This window comes from Notothenia rossii, assembly GCF_949606895.1.
Source record: "Notothenia rossii genome assembly, chromosome: 12".
Taxonomy (NCBI): Eukaryota; Metazoa; Chordata; class Actinopteri; order Perciformes; family Nototheniidae; genus Notothenia; species Notothenia rossii.
Genome location: NC_136911.1, coordinates 17,548,058 through 17,574,751, shown reverse-complemented (window position 1 = coordinate 17,574,751; position 26,694 = coordinate 17,548,058). Strand labels below are relative to the sequence as shown.

Sequence of the window (26,694 nt, the reverse complement as noted above, 5' to 3'; positions counted from 1 at the left end):
ATTAAAGAGAACGAAATGGAGGAAGATTTCAAATGTTCCAGTAAAAGAGGGGAAGCTTTTCTAAAGACTGCATGACTAATAATGAACTTCTCCTGCAGTACAACGCTCCCTTTACGCTCTACCTTTTCAGGCATAGTTTTCAGGATTTCATGCTGATCTTTAACCGTACGCATGTCTCTGCTCCACTAATTACACCCCCTGCTGCTTCTCTCTTTATCCCTAAATCCCTACTTTCACACCTCCTCAATAAATCTACTTTCCTCCTCTTTCTTCTTCTTCTTCTTTTTCTTCTTCTTCTTCTTCTTCTTCTCCTCCTGTTTCCTTCTCTGCTGATGTCACTGGTTGCCTGGGCTCCGATTTGCTTCCTGTCTGCCTCGGTGCTCTCTGATTGGCTGCGTTACTCTCTGCTCACGGCTGCTGATTGGTTAGGAGTATATCCGTAGGCAGCTGGAGGAAGAACAGAGGCAGCTGGAGATCCTGCAGCAGCAGCTCCTGCAAGAGCAGGCCTTACTGCTGGTAACACACACACACACACACACACACACACACACACACACACACACACACACACACACACACACAGCTGGGGACTTTTAAGCAGGACACAAACACTTTTAAAAATCACATTTTTGCAATACTAGTAACACACATAATGAAACATGTAAAAAACTAAAATAGTTGATATTGGCATCTGGACTTAGAAGAAGTGGTGAGTGCCGTCTCCATGTTTGTTATTTACACACAAAAAATCTAAAAGGCAGATACTCGATCAATACTAAGATGAGACAGAATCAAATGTCAACTCCAGAAAAATAGTTACCAAACATCAAATCAATAAAAACACAGAGCGGAGGGCGTGTTTGTCGGTAGCTGTCTTTTGTGAAATTACACTTTATTCAGCTTCATTGTTCACGATGATGTTTGCATGCTTTTTCCATTACGGAAAACAAGACAGCAGGGACAGTGCGCCGTTAGTCAGCAGGGTAATAACAACTCAGAGCCTTTATGACAGTCATTTTTATTACATACCCAGTCATTTTTATTGGTCTGCTATAAATGAAATGGAGCCTTCTGTCATACCACAGTCCAAACCGTTTTGTTTCAGAATGTTTCCCGCAGTAATTGATTTTGCCATGGCTTTATCAATTACTTAATATTTAAAGGTAGTTACGTTCCTGCACCACTGAACAAATGATTGAAGTTGTGACCTTTGCTCCATTTTAGAATGAATATAATAAATACAAATGAAAATAAAAGTAAGAATTTACAATAAAAAGATATAATTAAATAATGATATATAATCAAACATGGACGTTAAAGTAAAATGTCCAATTAATGACGAAATAAAATGAAGCGTAAAAATCATTTAGATAAATATAAGAAGTTAAAGTAAAAACGGGCACAAGATTTTAGTAACTCTGATGTAATGATACATGAGACGGTGTCCTGATACCTTTGGACTAGATACTGTAATATTAACCTTTTAAGGGAAATGTGAAAGACATTCTAACTAATGTTTCTCAGGCAGTATTTAAGACGTAGTGTTTTATTTAAGACTTCTGAATTTGAGAATCCAGAAACCCCCCTTTAACCTCATCACTCTCCTCTCCTGTGTTTGCTTTGCAGGAGTACAAGAGGAAGCAGATCGAGGAGCAGCGTCAGGCCGAGCGCCTGCAGAGGCAGCTGCAGCAGGAGCGAGCGTACCTGGTGTCTCTGCAGCAGCAGCAGGAACCCCCCCGGCCCCCCCAGGACAAGAAGCAGCTATACCACTACAAAGACCAGGCCCCCGGCACCAACGACAAGCCGGCCTGGGCTTCGGAGGTAAAATGCATGGCCCACACTCTGCAGTGATTTTACACTCTGGAAGCTTTACAGTCCTGTAAATGAGAAGTTCTGGAATAAGGAGTCATCTTTCTTGATCCCCATGTAATCAGTATCAGTTTTACACATCCATGAATTTACTATATAAAGTTTTAAGGATATTGTGTAAATTCTAATCTGAATATACAAGGAAATATTCAATCTTAAACATTTTTTGATGTCCACCATGTTCTTTAAACATGTAATAAAAATACTTACTAAATACTAAATATCGAAGTTTATTCGAAGAATCCCAAATGAGTAGTCAATATTGTAAGCAATATTCTTTTTGTTCAAAGAGTGAGACTGCAAAGAGTGAGACTGCATGTTGACAAATGTATAAAATAACTTTTTCATCTCTTGAAGGCTGACATTTAAATGTGTGTGCAGAGACACTCAGGTGAACCTTTTTCAAACATAAGACAGTTTGCGTGTAGGAACAAATGCACCCATTACACAACAGTTAAAAATACACTTAAGTGCAAACAGCTCAGCCCCAATGACAAAGTCTGTAGTAAAATGTTCATTAACACTATACACACCATGATGATTGCTGGAGGCCTGCGGAGCTGCCTGCAGGTTAACACTGTTGGTTGATGTCTACTCGTTTGAGTTTTATTTCCTCAAGGTTTCATTCCTGCAGAGGATCTCTTCTGTGGCGATCCTTGAAATGAACTCTTTCTGACTTGAATGTTTTAGGTGCAACAATGGGACAATCATTTCTGTGCTGTGCTGCTTTTCCCGCTGTTTTTGTGATGTGAATGCAGAGTCTCATTCCCAAAACAATGTTCATTATTAACGAGTGAGGCTGCAGGCCTTTGACCATCAATAGCTATATTTCTGTGAATGGCATCATCCTCACATAAAGCGCAGAAAATATAAAAGTAGCATTTTATGGGTCTTGAGACTTGACGAAGAATTTTGGAATGAAGCTCTCATTTGTTACTCAGTGTTGCATATATACAAATCCTCTTGCAGCTACTTTCTAATTGGCTACTTTATACAAAACATTTCTTATTTGGCTGTAAATTCGTTTTGACTTTCAAGCCATCTAGATGGTTATGTTCCACTAAGAGAACAATGCTGCTGTATGTTTTTATTCAGTAGCAATATATATATTTCAAGTTGCAATCTTTATTGAGCCATAAATTAAAGACACTTCTTGGGAAATGTACTTCCACTGTGCAATGGAAGCAATATATTTTCCACATAAAAGTCAAAACAATCTAACAATTTTAAAGATGACGTTCAAAATGTAATACATCTGTTAAAACACTGGCCAGGTTTTTAACATTTAACTTTAGTTTTAATTTCATAGATGTAATTATATTTTTCACCTGATCTTTATTAAATTAATTAAAGTGTAATAATGATGTGCAGGTTTTAAATTAAGACATGCTGTCATCTGATATGAACCTCCAGTATGGCTGCCAGAGGGCGTGATGCACACCTGAGTCCACGCTGTGTTTCATTTGTCCTTTGCACCCACCTTGCCCTCCAGGTGATGCGCCGAGCTCAGAGCAACTCCCCTCGCATCCCCCCCAAGAAGTACCACTCCTTCAGGGAGAAGCGGAACGTCGACATGAACGACCTCCTCCTCCTCCCCGGTTTCAAACCCCGCCGCCGCAGACCCCCCTCCTACCCCGCTCACAACAGTCCTTCTAGGGGGAACATGCACTTGCCTCAGATCCGAGTCACCTGCATCCCAGAGCCGGGGGCCCGCTGGCAGAGCCCCCGCGGCAGCCCCGACCGTGGCCCAGAGTCCAGGGGCCGCAGCCCCGGGCGCAGGGTCAGTGGGAGGAAGAGCATACTTTATCTTCTCCTCTTTAATCCTGCAAACTCTCCAGGCTGACTCACTAATCTAACCCCCGCCCCCCGCTGCTGGAATAATTTCCTCTTTAATCACATTTTCATTTCTCTTACCAGGTGGACTCACATGTATTAACTCTGGGCTGGCTGCAGAAGCTATAACGAGGACTTTTTTAATTTCACACCCCTTCCTCTCACTGTTTCTCACAGGGATCTTGTGATTCATTTCCTCTTTGGCTGGTGCTTCTTAAATTATAACTCACACCTCTTGCATAATAGTACTGAATCATATTAAACTTTTTGAAAGTTGTATAAGAATCTAGACACAACTTTATTTGAACCACTTTAAAATGTGTTTACACCCAGGAATCCATAAACTAATTTGCTGACACTTGCTTTACTTCTTCTCTTTTAATCAAGTGTCATGTTGCCTCCTTCACACTGTAACGTTTAATCTACTTTCTAAAAACTCACTCTACATTTTACAGGTAACTGACACCCTAACCCTGTACCGTTGGATGTTTCCTAACTTTTATTAATGGAATGTTTTAAGGTTGATGGCTGCTGTTTTGTTGCATGTTCTGGTGTGATAGGATAATATATCGAAATACAAAAGCTCAAACTAACAGCTTAATCTAAATGTTTTTGTCATTTTCTGACCCTGATTCTCTTCAATTCAATGTTTTAGGAGTCTTTTGCATGTTTTATAAATCCAATGTTCAGATTTCTGGTCCGGAAATGATTGCAATGAAGCACATATTTAATAAAAAAATATATATAATCTTTAAAATAATTATAAAATAGTCCATAATAAGATGGTCCATAAGAAAAAAAAAGACCAAACTTGTTTCTGCGTGAAAGTGGCGTGTAACCTCTTAGTTTGATGAAAGTATCCCTATTACATGAGGAAATGAAATGTTGAATAATGGCCGTTCAGGGCTTCCTTAGATCTATTCTGGTTTTTATATCCCTATGAATCAAAGTCCCCTCCCCGGAGTATGCACACACATTTAGGCCTGCCCTCTGGTTAACTGATGTAGGGCAGCTAAATCAGTCTTTCTCCCTCAGGACACACACACACACACACACACACACACACACACACACACACACACACACACACACACACACACACACACACACACACACACACACACACACACACACACACACACAGATAAGTACACATGGATAAGTATACACACACACACACACACACACACACACACACACACACACACACGGATAAGTACACGCACACACACACCAGGATTTCCCTCTAAGGTCCAGACACAATTTTCCCCTCTAAAAACAGATGACCAGCATTCAGAAAAAAAAAAAACTTCTCACTCACACTAGAGAATTATAATATATTATTATAAAGATTTCATTTCATTTTGTTTCATTTTTCACTGCTGCTAGAAAAATGATGGTAACAGATAATTTTGTATCACAATAGTAGATCCTTTCCTTTCATTTCTAATATGAAAAGTACGTGGTAGTAAATTCAATGAATACAAATATTATTTTAAAAGTGCTTAAGTCTTGGAACAGAGCAGAACAAAATAATGTATATTTAAAATCTTAGGAAAACCAAATGTTATTTTCAAATGTTATTTTGTTTATTGAGTTATAAAGCGTGCTTGTAATACATAGAGTTGAACCATGTACACACACCTCACTGCATGCTGTGAGTGACTGTGGCGTGTGTGTTTGTGTGTTAGGTGGAGGAGCATTATAAGATGAACAGACAGACTTCTCCTGCGTTGCAGCATAAGGTCGCTAACCGGATCTCGGACCCATCGCTGCCCCCCCGCTCCGAGTCCTTCAGCAGTGGAGGCATCCAGCAGGCCCGCACCCCCCCAATGCACCGCTCCGTGGAACCACAGGTGTGTGTGCATCTACACCTTTAGATGAGTGTGTGTGCATGTGACACTAACCTACATCCCTCAGGGTGCCATCACTCTTAGAGTCAGGAGTGTGAGTTTTTAGATTGTGACCATAAAACGTATTGATTGCTTCCGGTTAGGTGTGAGTTGCACTCTAATGCAAACACGTTCTTGGATTGTTGTGATGAGGACCTGATTCTACATACTTTTTATGTAAATATTTTTTTAGTAGTCATCACTGCCTGATAAGAAATACTTTTCTGGTGATTTTCTTCACAGTTGAGTAGCATTAAAGCTAAAGGCAGCTTTTTTCTAACTCCAGAAGTAATCCAGACACATACATATCTTGGACCTAAACTATTTCTTCTAGTGGCATCTAGATTTTTTTTCTCCAGCTGGACGTCAGAAGCTTGCGTTTTAAAGAGTTGTTGTTGTGTAAACCTGGCTGTTGTGAACGCACCCTGAGGTTTGTGTTTCTCACCTTCCTCTCCTTCTTTCTCACCTTTCTCTCCTCCTGCTGCATCTCGATCACATTGATCCTGCTCAAACCCTGCCTGGTTCCTGTGCGTGTGTGTGTGTGTGTGCGCGCACGTGTTTGTGCGTGCAGATGGCCCATTTGGTGCAGGTGAAGAGCCACGGTCTGTCCGGGTCCCAGTCCCTGTACGACCCCCACGGCGTGTCCTCCTCCTCGGCGTCGCCCTCCCCCTCCCGACCTCCCATGCCCCGGCAGAACTCCGACCCCACCTCTGACACCCCTACCCCCCTGCCCCTTTCCCGCCTGGCACCCCCTCTCGACAAGCTGGACCGCAGTTCATGGCTGCGGCAGGACGACGACGTGCCCCCCAAGGTCTCTGCATGCCCCAGCCAAGTGTTGTCTGAGTGTGTGTGTGTGTGTGTTTACTTTAGCTTTGTCTTAATTTTCTCTTCTTTTCTTCCTTTTTCCTAAGTTTCTGTTGGGAGTCTCTCCTGATATTTGTATGTTTGTTAGAACATATAAAACATGATCTTATGGTATTAACATCAAAGGCCACAATGAATAATCCATTGTTTTGAGCAGTACATCGTTTACAATACACATTTAACACAGACGTAGAAAGTCCAGGGCCCCCTAAAGAGGCATTTTTACTTTGATTTAAATCCTTTAAAATGAGCAGGACACTGATGTATGTGTTTGCTTTCAGTCATGTTCTAAATCAAACCCAACAGCACAGATGTTGTAATAAAGTAGATACAAATCTGTGTTTTAGATGTGGAATGGAAACAGGTGGAGGTTCTTAAGGTGTGTTGTGTATTCAGGTTCCTCAGAGGACGACCTCCATCTCTCCTGCTTTAGTCAGAAAACACTCTCCTGGAAACGGACCAGGCCTCGGCCCCCGGGCTGGAGCCCACCTTATACGGGCCAGGTACGTGCGCACACACACACACACACACACACACATACACACACACACACACACACACACACACACACACGCACACCATGTATACATCACTTCAGGGGACATTACATGCATTTGCTGGAGACTTATCCTAACCTTAACCATAACCAACACATTCCTAACCCTTACCCTTAACCTAACCAAGTCTTCACCCTAAAATAATTGATTCCCCTCATGGGGACCTCCATTTTGTCCCTATAAGGGAGGCGAGTCCCCACACATGACTGTGTAAACAGATGTAGGTCCCAACAAGTATAGTAATGCTAGGCCACACACACACCCACACACCAAAATACACAACAAATATTTTACTTAGTTTATCTCCCACAATGACATGCATTTGAAGCTTGTTTCATCATGCTATACACGAAACATAAATAAACAGTTTAGCAAATCTTTAAGGCATGTTTTGAACTTGTATCAGGGACACGCACACAAACTCACACACATGATGATGTCGGATTTTTTTCTGTATGAATGAGACGGCACTGTGTTTGTGTTGCCTTAGCAACCCCGACCTGCGGAGGACGGACATTTCCCTGGATACGCCGCTGAAGAAGACAAGCAGCGGCAGCTCCTCCAGCTCCAGCACCCCGAGCTCCCACGGGGGGTCCAACGAGAGAGGTGCACACAAACACACACACACATGCTTCTATACTCCCTACTTCTTTGACGACATTCATTGAATGAATACAAACTTGTTTGATTGTCTTCTCCTTCCTCAACTTACAAAAATATATCTTCATTTTTTGTAAGGTTTCCACTTCCACTCAAAAATCCTCAGTTTCCCAAAAAGTCTTCACTCATCGATAAATATCCTCAAATTTCTCAAACATTTCCCTACATTTAAAAATGTTTTCTCACTTTCTAAAATTGCATTAATAATTGCTTTATTAAACAAATGAACACTAAGTCTTCACCTTCCTCAAAAACAAATTTATTTCCAAAATGTCCACACTCCAGAAAACAAGTTTTGGTTTCTAAAATGTACTACATTTTTTATATATCTTTTTTTGTTCAGGTAACCAAGCAGTTAACATTGAGGGCTCAAGTCTTTCTTCTTCCCATGAGAACAAAGAGGACGGCAGAGAGACACGACCCAGCCGGCCTGCAGTGAGTACACACACACTCAAACACACTCCAAACACACTCAAACACACACACTCTGAACTAACCACGTTGCTGTCCATTTTCACTCTCTTCCTCTCATTCTTTCCTTCCTCGCTCCTCAGAGCTATAAGAGAGCTGTAGACGAGGTTAGTGACATTTCTCCTCCTTCACCCTTTCTCTGCCTCACCCCTCCTTCCACACCTCTCAGTGAAATCTATCTCTCCTCCCCTTGCACTCACCTGTCCCTTCTTTGGACTCTTGCACAGCTCTGCAATCCTACAGAAGTTTTATTTTATGGCTCTCACATCTTGTTTTTCCATCCCGTTACAAAGCATAAAAGAAAACATCAGTCGCTGTTGCCTAGGGCTGTTTTCAGATGGACTGCATTGCATGAAAGAATAGCAGCTCATATATACATTTTACTCAGACAACTATATCTAAAATACCACAATATCGTTCAACAAAAGAATAACCTTAAATCAATGAATATTTTTAAAGCCACTCTTGTTTATATATATGCAAGTCGCGTACACAGACAGATGTGTTAATCACACAATATGGCATGTTGAATATGACACCTATCAGTGTGAAAGCGTAAACAACTATGTTTCTCTCTCTGATTAAATGATTCGCTTTGTGTTTTCCTCTTGTACGAGAAATGAAGATGTCATTGATGATTTCCTGTAGGAGTCATGTCTGCATCTCACCCCTTCCTGTTCACACATATCTGCTCTCATATTTCATTTCCAGTCACACTTTTTCTCTTTCTCTTTCTCCCATTCTCTCTTTCATCAGGAGGAGTTGGTAAGATAAACCCCCTCTCCATTCCTACACCACACTTCCTGCCACTTTACAACCTTTTTGTTTGCTGCTGAGGCTGAATTAAAAAGCCTTGAACTTTGACATCTAAACCTAAGCTTTTTAGCGCTATCCTTCTGCTCGCTGCCCATCCCACTATAACCTCTCACACTCATGTGGCTAAAATGTAAAATAATCTCACTAACAGCTTGTGCCACAAATAGTCAAACTCCCGTTCACTTTTTTCTCACCTGCTTGTTTCTTCCAAGCTGCCTCGTTCTGAGATGTTAGTAGTACTCCGACTACTTCAACAAATATACTTTTCATTTCTTCTGCTAGTCTATCAAAATTGGAGTAGAAATACAATTAGCTTGAAGTTGCATTTAGCTTAATACGAATGGAAACCTTGTGAGCTGTTTTAACATTTCGAATAGATTTTTTTGTTTCATGTTCTTTTATTTTAATGTTTTAGAGGCAGCTTATTACTTCACTGTATTCTATAAGATCATGTTTATTCATTTTATTTTATTCGGTTAATCTTTCGAATTTAGCTTTTAGTAGTCATAACATGTATTGATATATATATTATAGATATTGCCATGTCGTATAATGAATTAAGCATATTAATCCAAGGCCTTGAAAAAGTGTTTCTAGGTCGACATTCAGTTTTTTTTTTAAACACAGCTAGATTCTTTCAAGTATTCTTTTTTCTTCTTTTTTCTTTTTTGCACATTTAAAGTTTCTGATATTTTTTGAACTACTTATTTTACATTCAGCAATAAAGCTGCGACCATGACAACTGTCAATCATTTATGGGTAGATGCATAAGTTGTCTAAGCTAAGAAAATGTTCAAAACGCATCTTTACAAGAAGTATTAATATATTTGTTTAAATAAAATATCTTAATACTTCTTCTACCATTTCTGCAGTCAGGAGAAATACATCTGGGATATATATATTTTTTCACATTTTGTGTTTTTCCTGCAGGACCTGACGGCTCTGGCCAAAGAGTTGCGGGAGCTCCGTCAGGGCGAGGAGACGAGCCGCCCCCCAGTCAAAGTGACCGACTACTCCTCCTCCAGCGACGACTCCCACAGCAGCGAGGATGAGGAGGGGGAGGGGGGGGCGAATGATGGGACCGTGGCCGTCAGCGACATACCGCGGATCATGTGAGTGATCCTGTTAAATATCCTACAGGAAATGATCCCTCACTGGCCTTGCACACACTAAGATGTAGTGTCCACTTCATATGGTACATCTGTATAATGGAGTCCTATCATAGATCGTTAAAAAGCCCTATAGCACAAGACTAGTTTTACCTGGGGATCTGTAGTCATTTTATAATAATGATTAGGAGTTTCCTTTCCCGGTCGAGAATTATGGAAGTTTTCAGCTCTTTGTTTTGGTTTAATAACCTGGAACCTTTTTTAATTTTATGGTTCACCATCACTGCTCTGGTTGGTCGCATTTAGTAAAAATAATTCATACCATCCTACTTAACATGTCTTAGCACATTTTAAATCGTTTGAAACTAATACGAATTTTAACAATCACGTTCTTATTTTGTAGATCAATACATTTCCTGACTTTCAAGACTTTTTAAGAACTTGTGGGAACACTGATAAAAAAAATGTATTTATGTTTGACTTGTGTCTTTCAGGCCAAATGCGGGTCAAGCTATGAACGAGGCCTTCAGCATGTTGGGAGGTCACAATGATGACTCGTATGGAAACAGCTCACAGGACGGCACCCTGAGGATGAGAGAGGTGAGACCACCTTTGACCTCTCTGACTTCACAATAATAATAACTGGACCTTCCCTTTATCCTCTTGGGCTCTGTGTACACATTGTGTCTTCTTCTGGCAGAGGCACTGGCTTCACAGCGTTTTGATTTAGATGTTCTATTTGTGCTCCTATCTATTTGTTTGACACTCAGTGTCCTCCCAGCTAATCTGCTCAGAGAAATTCGCTTTTACTTCTTTGTTATGGTGCCAGCGCTTTCTGACCTGTGCAGGACTCTGGTTTCTGTTTGTTAAATATACAAAGGGGCTCTTTCTTCTGGATTCAGTGCCCACCCGCCCCCTTCTCTAAAACCAAACACAGCCGCACACAGCAGGTTTCCCCCCCTCCTTCACCTGAGCTGTCAATCAAAGCCTGGCTGCAACCATCTCTCTCTGCAGAAACACGGCAGACGGAGGCGGAACTCCACCGCCAGCAATGGTTTCTCCGGCAACGCCAATCTTCCCGATTTGGTGCAGCAAAGCCACTCTCCCCTTGTCTCCCCTGGCGACGCACCCGGGGCCCAAGTAGGTGTAGCTGCACCCCACTTTCGGCCCAGATAACCCCAACCCCCCCACCTGACCCCCACCCACACCTGAGACCAGCACCCTCCACCTGCTCCTTATCAGGGGGAAATTAGCCGTAGCCACCAATCAAACGTCAAGAAACATAACGCTTGATTTTTGGCTTTTTAATGCACATGCCATACATCTTTGCAAAATAGATTTTTTTAAGTATGATCTTTTTGGTATGTAATGTTTTTGGTTTATATGTTTGCACCAATTTGGCTAACATTTTCAACACATAATACCTTCAAATTATTGCTAATGTTTGATCAAAACCCGAATCAATTCATAAAATCAATTTTAAATGATGTCTTTCAATTAAAAAGCATAACCCAAAATATGTGCAGTTTTACTACTAAAACAATTTCATCAATCAATATGTTTCACCACAGTAATATTGCAGCTTCTTTTTGTATCTTAGAGCAACAAGACTTTTCGGAACCGAGGCTCTTTGCATGATGATTAAAAATGATGTGGCACCTTTAATTTCCTGCCCTGCTCTATTTCAATCGCTGGCTCCAGTGATTGGGAAGAAAATGATTTATTTCCTCCCCTGCTCGTGTTTGCTCTGCTAGTTTTTATCCCACTTTCTTCCTCCCTCTCTCAGTTTTCCAGATTCAGAAAACGTCCTCCACCCTGAGTACATCATGCATGTATCTTACACTAAAACTTGAATAAAGTGGTGCAGGAATGTGGTATTTCTGCATGCAAACGCTGAAGTAACAATAAGCTCCGTGGCAGAGAAACGTTTATGTTATTACACGTTTTGTTCAGCAGGATAATCTCCACATAACACCTTACCATTTTTTAGGTTAATAGTTAACGCTATGCTATAAATGAACTACAGCATGGTCTCATGACTTCCCGTCACCACCGCTAAGCTAAAGGCGGCTAATGTTCGGCGTGATGACGTTTAGTCGTCTCATTTAGACACTTGTTAGCAACCGCTCTATTTATAATTTCCCAGTGGGGTATTTACTGATGTATTTTACGTCGTAGAACAAACAGTTAACATCTCTTTAGCTTGTATTAATCACAACCTTTTACCAGGAACATAACATGCTAAGTCACTTTCAGGTTTAGGACTCATTCCTGCACCACTCTATTACGAAGGATGAGGCCAAAAAGGGTTTTCATTATCGTGACAAATGAGAGAAAGAAAAGAGAAAGTGAAATCTTTTGCTGAACAAACTCTTTCATTTCAACAGCTACCTGCTTCATTAGCTTTCCCCAAAACCAACAAACCATCTGACAAACATGTTTAATTGATTCTTTATTTATGTAATGTGCAGTACGGGATGGGGAGCAGCGGAGGATCCAAGTCTTCCTTCACTCCGTTCGTAGATCCGAGGGTTTACGGGACCTCACCGACTGACGACGACGATGATAACACTTCTGCCTCATGTATGTATTAATCACAGTGGTAGTTGGTGAAAATCAAGATGATAAAAAAGGTCTTTTACCGGGATATTTACCAGAAGAAAACCTACAGTCTGCTTCACAGAAATTATATTTATTGCTTTAATCTCTCAAAATGATAATGTGCTGTGTTGTTGTGTTGCAGCGCTTTTTTCTGACGAGCTTATGAAGCAGGAGCAGGAGCAGGCGCGGCTCAACGAGGCCCGAAAGATCTCCGTAGTCAATGTTAACCCGACCAACATCCGGCCGCACAGCGACACGCCCGAGATCCGCAAATACAAGAAACGCTTCAACTCTGAGATCCTCTGTGCAGCTCTTTGGGGTGAGACAGAGGAATCCTATTTATTTATGTATTCATTTGTATGTTTGTGTGTTTGTACATTCAATGCATTTAATACAGACATCAACAATGAGACTTTTTCTGTGCAGGAGTGAATCTGCTGGTGGGGACGGAGAACGGCCTGATGTTGCTGGATCGAAGCGGTCAAGGGAAAGTTTATAATCTGATTAATCGACGGCGCTTTCAACAGATGGACGTCCTGGAGGGACTCAACGTCCTTGTCACCATCTCAGGTGGGAAATTAATATCATATACGATGCTTCTGGGTTATTATTATTATTATCAAAAACATTGAATTTCATCTAGAGATTCATGGGGAGTAAAAAAATTGAATCGAGAAATTATCCAAAGCTGCTTTCGTAGTGAAGTAAAAAGTACGATATTAACCTGTGACATGTAGAGTAGAAATACTGAAGTGCAGTACTTTTAACTGAAATGTACAAACCTGAATATTAATCCTCTGAACTGATTTCCTTTCCATACCAGGGAAGAAGAACAAACTGCGAGTTTACTACCTGTCCTGGCTAAGGAACAGGATATTACACAATGACCCTGAAGTGGAAAAGAAACAAGGCTGGATCACTGTCGGGGAGCTGGAGGGCTGCGTGCACTACAAAGTTGGTAAGAAAACGCACCTTTAGGTGTATTGTGAGGCCAGTTGTGTATGGATGGGATAATTGCAACTCAAGCATTTTTTTTTTATTGTTTATATATATATGTTTCTGCATATCTGACTGTTTTAATGCTTTCTTTCTGCAGTGAAATATGAGAGGATTAAGTTTTTGGTGATTGCTCTGAAGAACGCAGTGGAGATCTACGCCTGGGCGCCTAAACCTTACCACAAGTTTATGGCCTTCAAGGTTAGATGTGTTAAACAGTTGGATAAAATTGGTAAAATACCTCAAACAAGACTAAAGTTGACCGTGTATGTTTGAATACAATGTCAATGTTGGGCAGCTGGTGGTTTACTTTTTAAACCTCTTCAAATGAACTTATATTTGTTTTCCCTATGTTTATTGTGTTTAATAAATGTTTTCCTCTGCAGTCGTTCACTGAGCTTCAGCACCGCCCTCAGCTGGTGGACCTGACGGTGGAGGAGGGTCAGAGGTTAAAGGTCATCTATGGCTCCAGTGTCGGCTTCCACGTCATCGATGTGGACTCTGGAAGCCCCTACGACATCTACATCCCCTCACATGTTAGTGTCTGTGTGTGTGTGTGTATCTACATATCTAGACATTAATTGTATTTAATTGCATTTGATTGAATGTTTAAATGAGTGGTTCCTTTCAGGTGAAGTGAACGGATAAAAGAGTGAATGAAAGGCTGGCTGCCTTCATGATTGAATGAATGAGTCAATAGATGAATTAATGGATAGAACAAGGATTGATTGGATACAGGGATTGCTGCCATAATGAGTGAATGAATGAATTAGTGGGTGAATAAATAATTAGTGATGATGGATAAAAGAGTGAATGGACAACTTACTCAATGAGTAAGTGAATTAATCAATAAGTGAATAAACAACATAATAATGGTCAGGAGAGAGATTGAATGAATGGACAGCTGACTTGGTGGGTGACTGAATAAATAAAGTAGTGAATGGATAAAAGAGGGATTGAATGAATGTATACCTGCTTTAATGACTCAATGAATGAGTGATGTTGTGGGATAGTTGGTGTCCTCCTCTAACCTCGGTCTGGTTGCAGTAAGATACGGATGGGGGGAGGTGGGGTAAGGGAGAAGTAGACGGTAACCACGGCGACCGCCTTACATGAATCACGCTCATGTCTGTTTCCATGGCGATTGCGTGGCTGCATATGGAGCGGGAGCCTATATTGTTGCAGCAGTTTCTCCTCACTCAGGGAGGGGACAGTGGGGGGGTTAGTGATCACAGCGGATCCTAATCCCCTGCCCCCCCCCCCCCAAACTCCTCATCCCCCCCTCCTCGCAGATTCAGGGTCAGGTGACCCCACACGCCATCGTGGTGCTGCCCAAGACGGACGGCATGGAGATGCTGCTGTGCTACGAGGACGAGGGCGTCTACGTCAACACCTATGGACGCATCACCAAAGACGTGGTGCTGCAGTGGGGCGAGATGCCCACATCCGTCGGTACGTCAACCAATCAGCTCGTTTCTCCCTCAACCCCACTGACCTCTGACCTCTATGATCGGATCATCCTTTCACCCTCACTTCTACTATCTCCTCTTCCTCCTCCGTTCAAAGCAACACTCCTCTCTCTCCTCCTGCCTTCTGCTTTCCGCTAAAACAAGAAGATTGTAGTGTCACCTGTTTCATATCAAAGGGATACAACAGGCTTTTGGGAGGTTTAATAACTTTATTTGTTTACATGATGAGAACAAACAGTAGGAGCTAAAATCATCCATGTGAAACTGATGGTTCTGTTGCTTCATAATAAAATGCTCACAAAATATCAGTAGCTGATACATGAAGCACATACAAATATCAGTAGCTGATACATGAAGCACATACAAATATCAGTAGCTGATACATGAAGCACATACAAATATCAGTAGCTGATACATGAAGCACATACAAATATCAGTACTTTAGTATTTTAAAATTCAGACATTAAAATATGTGGGTTCTTTGTTGTTGTTGCACTAACATAAGGCTGCATATAATCCAGATATTTAAGCAATTAAATGGAGAGGTCAAGCTGATCCTCTCCCAACAAAACAAAGTTAAGCTCACGTAAATTGTAAAAATACAACTAAATATATTAAACCAGTAGCATACAAAATTGGCAAAAAAGCTTAACCATAGGTAGATAGAAATACACAAAAAAAGGTTGAAATAAGTGAAGAAGAATAAATAAATGTCATTAGTATGACATTTATAAATTCATGCAATATCAAATAGAAACAAAATAATTATGTGTCACATCAGGATAATAAAACAAATCAAACCAGAGGTCTGGTGTCAATGTTGTTATTGCTTTACAGGTGAGTTTACCAAAAAGTAACAACCCAAGAACTGATTGTATCTCTTTAATGTCTAGTGTTGGAAATCTATTTACTGCATGAGCACACACACTTTTCCTTTAAACACTACTTTTTTAAATACGTGTTTTTCTAATGTGGGGGGAAATGATTGTGTGTTGTTGGTCTGTTCTCTTGTTCTGTATTAAATATTTCCAAAAAATCTTACATTCATCCCTGATTGCATGAGCTCCAAAAACAAGATATTTCTGCAATTCAGCAGAACCAATACATCTATTATGTGTACACACTCAGTCACACTCAGTCAAAACACATGGAGAGGAAACTCAAGCATATCAGGGATGGACCTTGGATTTTATTATCTGAGTCAAATCTTCAGTGTTTTCCCATTCAGCCTTTCTCAGTGTACAATATCCTGAATGATGATGATATTTGACTGTTGGCTCTGTATGTGGACATCATCTCTTGTTAACATGTTTGTGTGTATTTAATGTCAAACCAGAGTTTCTCACAGCCAAGTCCGGCCTCAGCCCCCTCCTCCCTTCAAGGACAATCATAAATACTGCATCGTCGTAACGTTTTCAATCGACAACGGCAAAAAACTTTATTGCAAGAGGGGAAAAAAACCTTCCACTGGATGTTATCTCTGTGACAGAGGAAGGTGCACATCATTGCCAGCTGGACCTTCTCTGCTGATGCTTTTCCATCACTTTGTAGCGCACACTTAAGTCGTTCGACCAGATTATTAGCATTTCACCTCCACCGAGTTTCTAATCTCTTTGGCTCGAAACCCTCCCACTGTAATGTTTTATATTAGAGCAGTTGTAAAAAAAGCTGAATTTGTCACTAATGCTGCAAATCTCAGATATCCTACATCAGTCAATGGTGCTCCAATAACTCATATATATCAACATCAGAGCTTGCTATCGTTTTAAATCGGTCAGAAACTGCTGCAATAATCTCCTCCCAGAGGTGAGGCGGAGGATGTGTGACTGGCTTGGATGTGAGACTGGTGCTGAGTCTTCTCCTGTCCAATCCCCCTCTGTGTGTTTGTGTTTGTGTGCGCGTGTGTGTGTGTGTGTGTATGCGTGTGTGTGTCCTTGCAGCCTACATCCACTCCAACCAGATCATGGGCTGGGGAGAGAAGGCCATTGAGATCCGCTCCGTGGAGACGGGACACCTCGATGGAGTTTTCATGCACAAGCGAGCTCAGCGACTGAAGTTCCTATCGGAGAGGAACGACAAGGTGAGTCCTAAAAACACCTGCACGAACCGAAAAACATTCACAACTACCAGAGAAAACAGGCTCAACCTTATATATATACGGTATATTGGATCGTATCATACTGAGATTCTGTGTCTGGGCTAAAAAAGTAGAACCATTTAACGGATGGTACTTAAAATGAAGTGCTTTTTGAGCCGTCCTGTGGTTAAGACGGGTAATGTTTTTCTGCTTTTCTTACAAGTAGGACTGAAACTGCAAGATTATTTCCGTTTTCAATTAATCTGTCAATAACTTTTTCTTGATTCATCAGTTACTGGTTTCTAAGAATTTCAGAAAATAATTAGAAATTGGTGATGTCGTTTTGTCAGTCCAAAACCCAAAGGTGTATTTGTTTAATATGATATAGAAAGAGAACAAAACAAGAAATCTAAAATGGTCCTTATGTTATTATAAAGTTGCTAATTTGCTAAAATGTTCTGATTCATTTTTCAAGACTTTTACAAAAGGAACTTTGGAAATCTCTTTGTATAACTCCATAAATCAGAGGAACACTGTCAACAGCCATAAAGAAATGTTTTTTAGTTTCGTTGTTTATTTTTCCAATCAATATTTAAGTAAATAAGCTGCATCATATCTACTGTATTATTACCTCTCCTCCCTGCAGGTTTTCTTCGCCTCGGTGCGCTCTGGAGGAAGCAGCCAAGTCTTCTTCATGACCCTCAACAGAAGCTCCATGATGAACTGGTAACCTTCAACAACACGAGCCTCCTCTTCTTCACTCTGAACATCGGCCGACATCAGGAGGACAGTGTGTGTGTTTGTGTGTGTATGTGTGTGTGTACAATGTGTGTCTGGAGGAAATCAACGAGCTGCTGAAGGGACGAAATTGCAACTGGAGTAAACTCGCAGTAAAAACAGCATCCAACCTCTAGGTGGCGCTGCAGGTTACTCCACACACTGACAGCGGCCTTCGCTGTGGACGTTTCCTCTCGAGGGTTTTTATTCCAGACTTTAAAGGACGATGACATCACGCCGAGTAGCCTTTGACTTCCTGGAGAAAATCTCTGTGTAGCACATTAATGATTCCTGACAGGGTGTTCACACTGCGAGCATGATTTCCTGCTTGTTGGTGAAGATGCCGGTGGGCTGAATTCAATCATACAGCTTTTACAGGGCTGGGTCATAGTAAGAAACAAATCCTACTTTCTAAGATAGCATCAACAGAAGAATTTTTGTTTTCAAAATAGCAGATGCAGCTGGTTTGAAAGTCACCAAAATCACTTTGCAGTACATCCGCACTAGTCTGGCTAAGGTTGTCCAAAATCCATAAGAAATCTATAAACTCTCACCAAATGTTGAGCTGTGGACAAGCAAGAATGAGTTGTTGGAAGACAACCTCAATCTGCCATTAGGGCTGCACCAAATATTAAAAAAATGCAATAAACTTGTTGAATATATCACAAAAGATATTAATTACGATTGATAAACCGATATTAAAAAGAACTGTCTCTTCTACATCTAAAATATTAACGGACAAATAAAAACATGTTTTGTCTCCTCTGAATATTGAGTGCTATCATTTATCTGACATGCTTCAAACGGATAGGAATCAGGTTTTTGGCAGATATAGAAGACTTCATTAGAATCACCTAACCTTTAAAAGACATTTGCCTTTCCCTAATTTGTGTTATATGACAAATAATCTTTACAACAACCTAAAAATGCTGATGTAAACACTCGTTATTTTCTAGCTTTTTCCGTCTAAGTGTGGAAGTACGCTGAATCAGCCTTTTTATCATCATAAGACCAAATATTGAATTCAGATTTTATAGTATATGATGAAAAGTGATGACTGATCTTCATGGATGTTTTCTAGACTCACATCTTGTAGCAAAAACTCAAAGGGTGTTCTCTTAGCGCTGTCAGATGTTTTATGATAAAGCACATCACAATCCATAAAACCGGGAGAAGTGGAGCTATGTTTTTCCCCTGATCATTGCTCTCTGTCTGTAGGAAATGAAAGGACTTTATGATGGTGTTGCTCACAGTGTGAACACTCACTTTGAGTGCTGCTGCTGCTGAAACACCTTCTGTCTCTTCCCCTTTAGAAGAAAAAGAATTACAAAAAAGCAGTGGAAAATGGGGGATTTTATACTTGTTGTTGAGGATGCACAGCTTCTTTGTCCTGGTGTATATCTGGCAGGGGAAGGAAGGTTGTAGATATTGTATTATTGCTGCAACAGCAACACAATAACTTCACATCATTTCTCACAAAAGGGACTTGGCGTAGGGTAGTTGCCAACTTCTGGAAGTTTTTTGTTTCTTCTTCCACCTTTTTTTTTCTGTCCCTGCTGTTCTGTGTACACTGTGTAAATACTCACGTTGATGTTAAGGACAGTTTTTGCAAAAGCAGGTGAGAATACACAAGAAAGAAAACAAGAAAGTTTTGCTTTTATTTCATACCTCTGTCAAATATGTCCATCAAGAGTGGACTTACACAAAAGATTTGTTTGGGTTGACACCTCAAGTTGACTCTTTTTCTGCGTAGTTCGTCACTGTTTATTAAGTTTTGCATTTTGCATGGTGACAAACATGTTTTACCTGTCGTCACTTATTATAAATTGTAAGTTTAAGGCAATACACAGAAGCTGGACGCCGAGAGACAAACTTTCTACACTGAGCTGTACATTCAACGTTTTGAAACTTAGCTTTGCCTCTGTGCTTTTATCTCATGAGAAACAGTCAGATAAATCAAGATTGCAGACTGGATTATTATACATTTACCATCAAATTTATACTTTTTGTTGATGCTCACACTTAGAGCAGCTTATAAAGAGCCAGCAGGGCGGGCTCAGCATCACTTTTGAGGACATTTTCTACTTTTTACCCTTTGATGATTGTCTCTGTAAACGCTGATGGTTGTGGGATCGTGATCAGGCTGCGAGAGAGGAAAGATGTTCACCTTTTACTTGATATTTCTTTTGATTGTTCATTTATCTTAAAGGATGTTACAGGTTTTCCATGTGCAGGATGTTAGCATTAATCAGCCTGTGAATAAAGGTCAGGGTCCGTGTGAGAGACCATAGATAAAAAGATATATATACTGTAAGAATTTTCGTTTATGATGATATCTTACTGATCATTTTAGAGGAAGACAAAAAATAATAATGTTCACTAATGAAAGCTTAGTTGTCTTTCTACAGAATAGAAAACATAGCTATAAGAATTTCTAAAAAGAAAAAAATACAATGTTTTTATTGTGGTATTATTTGTATTTGTATTTCAATTTTTGTACGTATCAGGACTGTGAACGTATGTACGGCTGTCAGCCTGTGAGTGTGTGTGTGTGTGTGTGTGTGTGTATGTATGTGTAGATGAGCATGTGAGTGTACGTTTTCACCTTGTCTGAATCACTGGTATCAGTCAAAAAGACGACCTCAATCTGGTAACACACATCTGTGATGTTGAAAAATCTACAATAAATGTCCTCTCCTTGTACAGCAACAACACCTGCTCCACTCTTTTTCTTTTTCAATTCATTTATATGACACATTTGTTGAGAAAGACATGTGCTACTAGCATGAAGTTGAAAAAAGAACCCAGGCAAAATTGTGTTTGCAGATCTTTTCTTTGAATTTCATAACCAAATCCTCCAAAAAACATTAACGTTATATTTTACCCTATGTGATGATTCACCTCTTAAAGGACTTTGTATACTTTCAATAACATACAATCTACATTTAACAAAGTGTTAAGGGTGCACTATTAATTACTTAGGACTGATGCATAGGCCGAAAAAAAGCCTAAATATGCTTTGGTTCCTTTTTTAAATCTGCTCAAAGATTTGTGCTTGACCTCAGTGCCGAACCGAGTTCATCAACCAAAATACTTAATTAAATATTAATAAAGTAGCTTGAGTTAAAGCTGTACTTGCAGTTCTGTGGGGCTACACTTACGCTCACAGTGCTTTCATAATACACCTGTTGTGATTTTGCAATTCCAATATGATACACTATCAACATTATGATTGAAAAATGCTTTATATTAGTCATTATGGTCTGATCTGTTCCAAACACAGATTATTAAATATTTAGAATGACATGTGTAGGCTGAGACATCGATGCAGCACCACAATACATATTTTTGGCTGTAACAAATAGTGTTATTATTGCAAAAACCCATACGATTTGTATTACGATTTGGTGAATTGTGCATCCCTACAAAGAAAGGCCATGACTGAAAAGGTTCTGTCATTAGTTTTGCAAGACACGCCTTTTGCACCCTTGAAAAAGAAAAAACAGTAGATGATGTCCCGTACTGTATGTAGGTTGCCAGGTTGGATTTCCTTCGACCTGGCATCCCTTTCTGCCAGGCTGCCACCGGAAAGCATACACCCCTCTCCCTCGCCTTCTATGGTACGGGTGCTGCAGTAAAGTTGGCTGCGCTTGCGCACTTTCGGTCCTCTTTTTCTTGGAAGGTAAGTGTGGCATGGCGCGTGTTTCTGCCTTTGGGGGGATACACGGGGGGCATAACGGTTTTTTAATTGAAGGAATAACGGGTTCGGAGACGCTGAAGTACCCATGTAATTGTTTGGGAAGCTGGCAATGTAGTTATTTGATGTCCCGGTAGATTGTCGGTCGCAGTCCGTGGTGTGGGTGTCCGTGCTCCAGCTAACGTTAACAGATTGAATCAAAGGGACATGAGGCCTTCGGCTGCGCTCTTCGTAGAAGTCGCTTGTCATTCTCCAGTCCAAGCTAATGTCTACCTTTTTCCTAGTAGGGAACATCAGAATCAGATGGCTATTTATCACCTTATGTTTCAATAAAATGTCGGGAACTAAAACACAACTGTCCACATATCCGCTGCTTCCGACGGGGCGTCAATCTTTGCTTTTATTTGGACGCAGCTGAATGGATAGCTAGCATGTTAGCATCCCATTAGCTGACAGCCGGAAAACGGTATTTGCTATTTGTGAAGCAGAAGCGCAAGTCAGTCAAAAATACACCTCGACAGCTACAAATTAGCCTAACCAGGCTTTGTTAGTTTTGTAGATAGTGTTAAACCGAAATATACAACAATATTTGCAAATGGTGGCGTGTGACGTTATTGTTAGTTGGCTTTTAAACGTTATCAGACGCTGTTGCACTTGTTAACTCCAAGCCGTCTAACCTGCTTTACGCCAGCTCTTCTGTTAATGTCAGATTACTCAAATAACTCTCCCAATTCCCCTTTGGGAGACAGTGTTATTATTTTAAAACCACTGTGACTCATTGATCTGATAAGCTGATGTTGATGTGTTGTGAAGTTCTGTATTGTCTGCTTACAAAAGTGCTAAAGTGAGTATTTAAAGTGGCGAAGCCGCCTGGCCTCGTGTTGATACGGGCTGTCATCCAAGTGTTTATGTAGCTGTATTTTTAGTTGGACTTTTTTTGTTTAGAGTGGATTTAATTGAATCTTCGTAAAACATTGAGTGCTACTTTTGCCAAGATCTCGCGATATCTATTTACATGGCAGTGCTTGACCCGCCCAGTGGGACCCTAGTAAAGTCAGAAACAGGGCAATTCATTTGTATTTATCCCAAAATAATTTACCCGAATTCAAACGAGGAACATCTTTTCGTTTGAGTATTTAGTGCAAAAACAAACCTATCAGAATGCCTAAAATAAATGTATGACACAATTATTGCCCTTTACAGAAGGCGTTTCTGGATTTGTGCTTTTACTCACATTTTTAATATATTATAACAAGTGAACCTTTCATTATCATTGTCAGCTATCATGTAAACAATTCAACTCTTTACACATCAGATTTAGTATATGCTTCCAGGATAAATCCTGTCATTGCTATATTTCTGAGTTTGAATATTTTCTGATAGGCAGTGTGGTGATTTTTCTGTACATATCTCTTACAGCACCGCTGACCCATCACCATGTCAGATCCCGATCTTGACTTCACGACTGGCGAGTCTGGCGCCTCCGCCACCTTCCCTATGCAGTGCTCTGCTCTGCGTAAGAATGGGTATGTGGTGCTGAAGGGACGCCCCTGCAAAATTGTCGAGATGTCCACCTCCAAGACCGGCAAGCACGGACATGCCAAGGTAAACTGATCCTTAAAGTATGGTAATGTCGCCCCTCAAAAATGATGGCAGTAGTTTGGTATAAAAAAACTCAAGCAGTTTGAAAGAAGAGTTTGGCAGAGACCCGAGACTCGGCTTGGGCCTTCGGGCCTCTCACATTTCAGACCAGTCTGATCGAGCTGTGAGAAGTGTGGCTTTAGTAATGCAGTCTCCTTATCTTTTTCTTTTTATAAACACCGAGCCCCTGCATATACTTTGCCCTCCTGTGGGACTTGGGAGTTCACACTAAATGTAACATTTAAATAAGTGCTGTACATATTCAAAGTTGCCATTGCTTATTGGGGATTAAAACTTCACACTGTGTTTATTGGTGCTTTTTGTTTTGAAATCAACAATGGAAAATGCTTCTGACCTTCTTTGGGTCTGGTCCTTGTCGTTTTATATTTTTGCGCTATACTAAAGACATTCAATTTTGGAGTAATTTTTCCGCATATGGTGCATTTTTATTTCTTTGTGCTTTCCTAAGATTCATGTTTTGTCTTTTAAAGCTAACACTGACAGGTCTCTGAAATATGTGTCCTCACGTTGTAATAAACCATTTCTTCCATAGGTTAACATGGTTGGTATCGACATCTTCACCAACAAGAAGCATGAAGATATGTGCCCATCCACCCACAACATGGATGTTCCCTCCATCAAGAGGATAGACTACCAGGTACTCAAGCGGTACATTTTTGCCGTCGAATATGAATATAGGTATATATTTTTTTCTAGTTGATACTATGTATGTTTAATTAATTTTAAATATTGTTGGTAGAGCATTTCCCCTAACTCTAATATTGGCATTGGAAATTCCATCTTCCAATATGAACAAAAGGATTATGTAAATGCCACTGATGTTCCAAAAAAAAGACTATTATTCATGTAAGCATAATCAAGAAGAATACTTTTGTTGTAAAACCTGGCAATAATCACTCTTGCGCTACCATCTGAATTTATAGGACTAGACTTGTTTGCAACACCGGACAGAGTTTGTGTAATTTCCGGTTTGGTCGTCTCCTTTCCAGCTGATTAACATCAACGAGGGCTTCATGACCTTGATGAGCGACAGCGGTGATATCAGGGAGGACCTGCGTGTCCCTGAGAGCGAAATTGGCAAGGAAATTGAGACTAAGTTTGAAGCTGGTGATGAATTCATGGTAAGTCTCAAAGCTCTTGCAATAACTTACTGTGGTGAAAGGTCCCTTGTATACAGCCACCATGTTTTATCAGGTCCCACATGAGATTATTGTTTAAAGGCAGAAAGCGACCACAGCAAGCTGCTGCAACAAAATCAGTTTGGTTGTTTTCTATTGAAAAAGTTTTAGTAAAGCAGCCTTTTGAGTTCAACTTGTCATACCCTTTTTATTTATTCCTGTAGCTATTTTTAAAAGTGCTGCAATGGACATGGGGACTGAGCAGGATTTGTATACCAAGAGAAAAGAGCCAGAATTATGATGCATTCAAACTATTAGGTAAAAATAGATATTGGGCAGAGTTAAATGATAATGTCATGTGTTTAAATGTAATGTTGTAAGATATAGTTTTTGGCTAGAAACTGGCTACCTTTTCAATATAACTATATATGGTGTGAACTAAGCCTACTGGGAACAAAGAACATGGGCTTTTATTTTTTATTAATGCAAATGGTCATACAAATTTTCTGAAGAAATGTTTTTATCCTTTCAGGAAAGGACAAATGCCACTGTCGTGGCTTCTTAATTAATAAATGCAGCTCTGTAATGAGCTGTGAGACCTCTCTGCACGAAGATGTTAAATTACTCTTGAGGGTCACAAGATACTCTTTGGTTCTGATGCAAGTCCTGGGTGGTATGCATTTTGAATTTTATCGTCGTGAAGATGCCTGACACCTGAAACTGATGACGATATGGCAAATTCTCGGCATTGCTTGTCATAAATAGAATCTCATGAAGAAGCAGAAATCTGTCTGCCATGTGTTCTTATTCTTCTTATTTTGACATTAATGCAGACGGGATTGTTGTCACTCCAGTGGAAAGTGTGAAGATCGAGCTGCGTCTGTAAAGTTTCAGATGATTGACTTAAACATGTTGTGTGCTCTCTGCAGGTCACTGTCATTTCTGCCATGGGTGAGGAATGTGCTGTCGCTACCAAGGTCCTGACCAGCAAATAGACTACAGACTTTGCTGCCCAGGCAACAAGCACCACCTACAACCAGTCTCTTGCATTCTCATTGGTTCTGTCACCAAAGCGTCGGCCTTCACAGACAACCTCAATCATTCTGTTGTGATTTCTCTCCTCAATGCTCATATATTTTATTTGATCTCCCCTTCTCCTTTCTCCTTTCCATTGCTGTTGGGAAGTTCCACTGCAGCTCGCTGCGTGGTCAGCCTGATCACTGAGGTTTTGTTTGGTAACTTTATATAAAACGACTTCAAAAATGATGATCAGTTGCTCATTCCTGCTTATTTTTGCTTTCAAGGTGTTTGTTTGGCCACTCACATTCCTGAATGTTTAAATAACAACGGGATTCAGCTTGTTTATGATGATTTTTTTATATGATTGAAAATAGCCTTTTAGAAGGGAGGGGAGGGGATAGTTTTGAGTTGTTAAAGCAGTGGGAGGGAGGGTAGCTAGCCCCTTGTAGTTGCTAAATTCTGGTTTAGGCCATCCCTTTAGCAGCCATCCTGCTTTCCAGCATGACCTCAGCTCTGGTTCCTGTGTGGATTGGGCCCAACCGAAGTCCTTTTCTCTCCTAAACGCTGGGATTGGTGATGGCAAGCACTTATGAGCACTAGAGGTCCACCTCAGCATGTCAAAGCTCTTAAAACCAAGAAAAGAGAAGTGTTTTTTTTCTCCCCAAGAACAGGAACAAACTTCAGTGATTTACCGTCGTGATGCCAGTCTCTTGTCTGTGTAAAAGTTGGAGGGGCGCTCACACCTCTCGTACACCGGGGCCCCGGCCACCCCCCAATACAAAAGGAGTGTTATATTTAGTTTTGAGAGGCATGAGTGTGTAGCGTTGTGGGCCTCCGTCGTGTGTGAAGCGGTTTGCAGTGAGGCGTGTTTCTTTTTGATGGACTCGATCGGGTTGGGCAGGGTGGTAGAGCTGCAAACTTTTTGTTCACTCGAGGCCTTTGTCACCTGACTGGAGATGGCAAAAATAAAGCGATGAAACAAATGGACAAAAACTGCAAACTATTGTCTGGTTTTCTGTCTCATATCCCTTTCATGTAATTGTAAGTATTTAAATTGTAAAACTGTGAATAAATATAGAAAGTGGTGGACTAAGTGCTCAAATGCTTGCAAAGATGGTTAAATCCATAAAAGTTGGACATCTTTTTAAAGGGGACCTATCATGCAAAATGCACTTTTGTACGTCTTTTATACATGAATATGTGTCC

General features: G+C 40.5%; 2 protein-coding genes and 1 long non-coding RNA gene across 17 annotated transcripts in view; 2 read left to right on the top strand and 1 right to left on the bottom strand.

Moving 5' to 3' along the window:
- tnikb (TRAF2 and NCK interacting kinase b) overlaps positions 1–20,703 on the top strand; it is a 37,167-nt gene extending 16,464 nt beyond the window's left edge. For 2 of the 12 annotated variants that reach the window (XM_079661972.1, XM_079661976.1), the window contains exons 14-33: positions 430–516; positions 1,627–1,821; positions 3,362–3,649; positions 5,394–5,558; positions 6,166–6,405; positions 6,855–6,961; positions 7,506–7,621; positions 8,019–8,110; positions 9,893–10,074; positions 10,566–10,671; positions 11,086–11,211; positions 12,543–12,654; positions 12,815–12,991; positions 13,099–13,242; positions 13,496–13,630; positions 13,769–13,869; positions 14,055–14,204; positions 14,961–15,120; positions 17,078–17,217; positions 17,861–20,703. In XM_079661972.1, coding sequence (XP_079518098.1) covers positions 430–516; positions 1,627–1,821; positions 3,362–3,649; positions 5,394–5,558; positions 6,166–6,405; positions 6,855–6,961; positions 7,506–7,621; positions 8,019–8,110; positions 9,893–10,074; positions 10,566–10,671; positions 11,086–11,211; positions 12,543–12,654; positions 12,815–12,991; positions 13,099–13,242; positions 13,496–13,630; positions 13,769–13,869; positions 14,055–14,204; positions 14,961–15,120; positions 17,078–17,217; positions 17,861–17,944 — 2,907 coding nt within the window. In that variant the 3' untranslated portion in view covers positions 17,945–20,703. The remainder of the gene's footprint in view (positions 1–429; positions 517–1,626; positions 1,822–3,361; positions 3,650–5,393; positions 5,559–6,165; positions 6,406–6,854; positions 6,962–7,505; positions 7,622–8,018; positions 8,111–9,892; positions 10,075–10,565; positions 10,672–11,085; positions 11,212–12,542; positions 12,655–12,814; positions 12,992–13,098; positions 13,243–13,495; positions 13,631–13,768; positions 13,870–14,054; positions 14,205–14,960; positions 15,121–17,077; positions 17,218–17,860) is intronic. The other 10 variants (XM_079661977.1, XM_079661978.1, XM_079661973.1 and 7 more) reach the window with 10 other exon arrangements.
- An 815-nt stretch (positions 20,704–21,518) lies between these two features.
- Positions 21,519–26,488, top strand: eif5a (eukaryotic translation initiation factor 5A). 4 transcript variants are annotated; one of them, XR_013804374.1, is made up of 6 exons: positions 21,522–21,673; positions 23,108–23,293; positions 23,883–23,987; positions 24,340–24,471; positions 25,001–25,141; positions 25,398–26,488. XR_013804374.1 is itself a non-coding variant. In XM_079661569.1 (5 exons), the coding sequence occupies exons 2-5, from the start codon at positions 23,126–23,128 to the stop codon at positions 25,461–25,463; spliced, it is 471 nt and encodes a 156-aa protein (XP_079517695.1). In that variant the 5' UTR covers positions 21,525–21,673; positions 23,108–23,125; the 3' UTR covers positions 25,464–26,488. The 4 variants fall into 4 exon arrangements, 3 of the variants coding, with proteins under 3 accessions (XP_079517697.1, XP_079517695.1, XP_079517696.1); XM_079661569.1 differs by lacking the exon at positions 25,001–25,141 and having other exon boundaries at positions 21,525–21,673; XM_079661570.1 differs by lacking the exons at positions 21,522–21,673; positions 25,001–25,141 and adding an exon at positions 21,755–21,778.
- LOC307026289 overlaps positions 26,155–26,694 on the bottom strand; it is a 340,364-nt gene continuing 339,824 nt past the window's right edge. Inside the window, exon 2 of the long non-coding RNA XR_013804375.1 lies at positions 26,155–26,643. This is a non-coding gene — a long non-coding RNA (uncharacterized lncRNA). The remainder of the gene's footprint in view (positions 26,644–26,694) is intronic.

Excerpts from the sequence above, each read along its gene's own strand:
- eif5a (XM_079661569.1), top strand. The coding sequence starts at position 23,126 with ATGTCAGATCCCGATCTTGACTTCACGACTGGCGAGTCTGGCGCCTCC. Across the intron at positions 23,294-23,882 it reads GCAAGCACGGACATGCCAAG|GTTAACATGGTTGGTATCGA; the intron begins GTAAACTGATCC and ends TTTCTTCCATAG. Across the intron at positions 24,472-25,397 it reads AAGCTGGTGATGAATTCATG|GTCACTGTCATTTCTGCCAT; the intron begins GTAAGTCTCAAA and ends TGCTCTCTGCAG.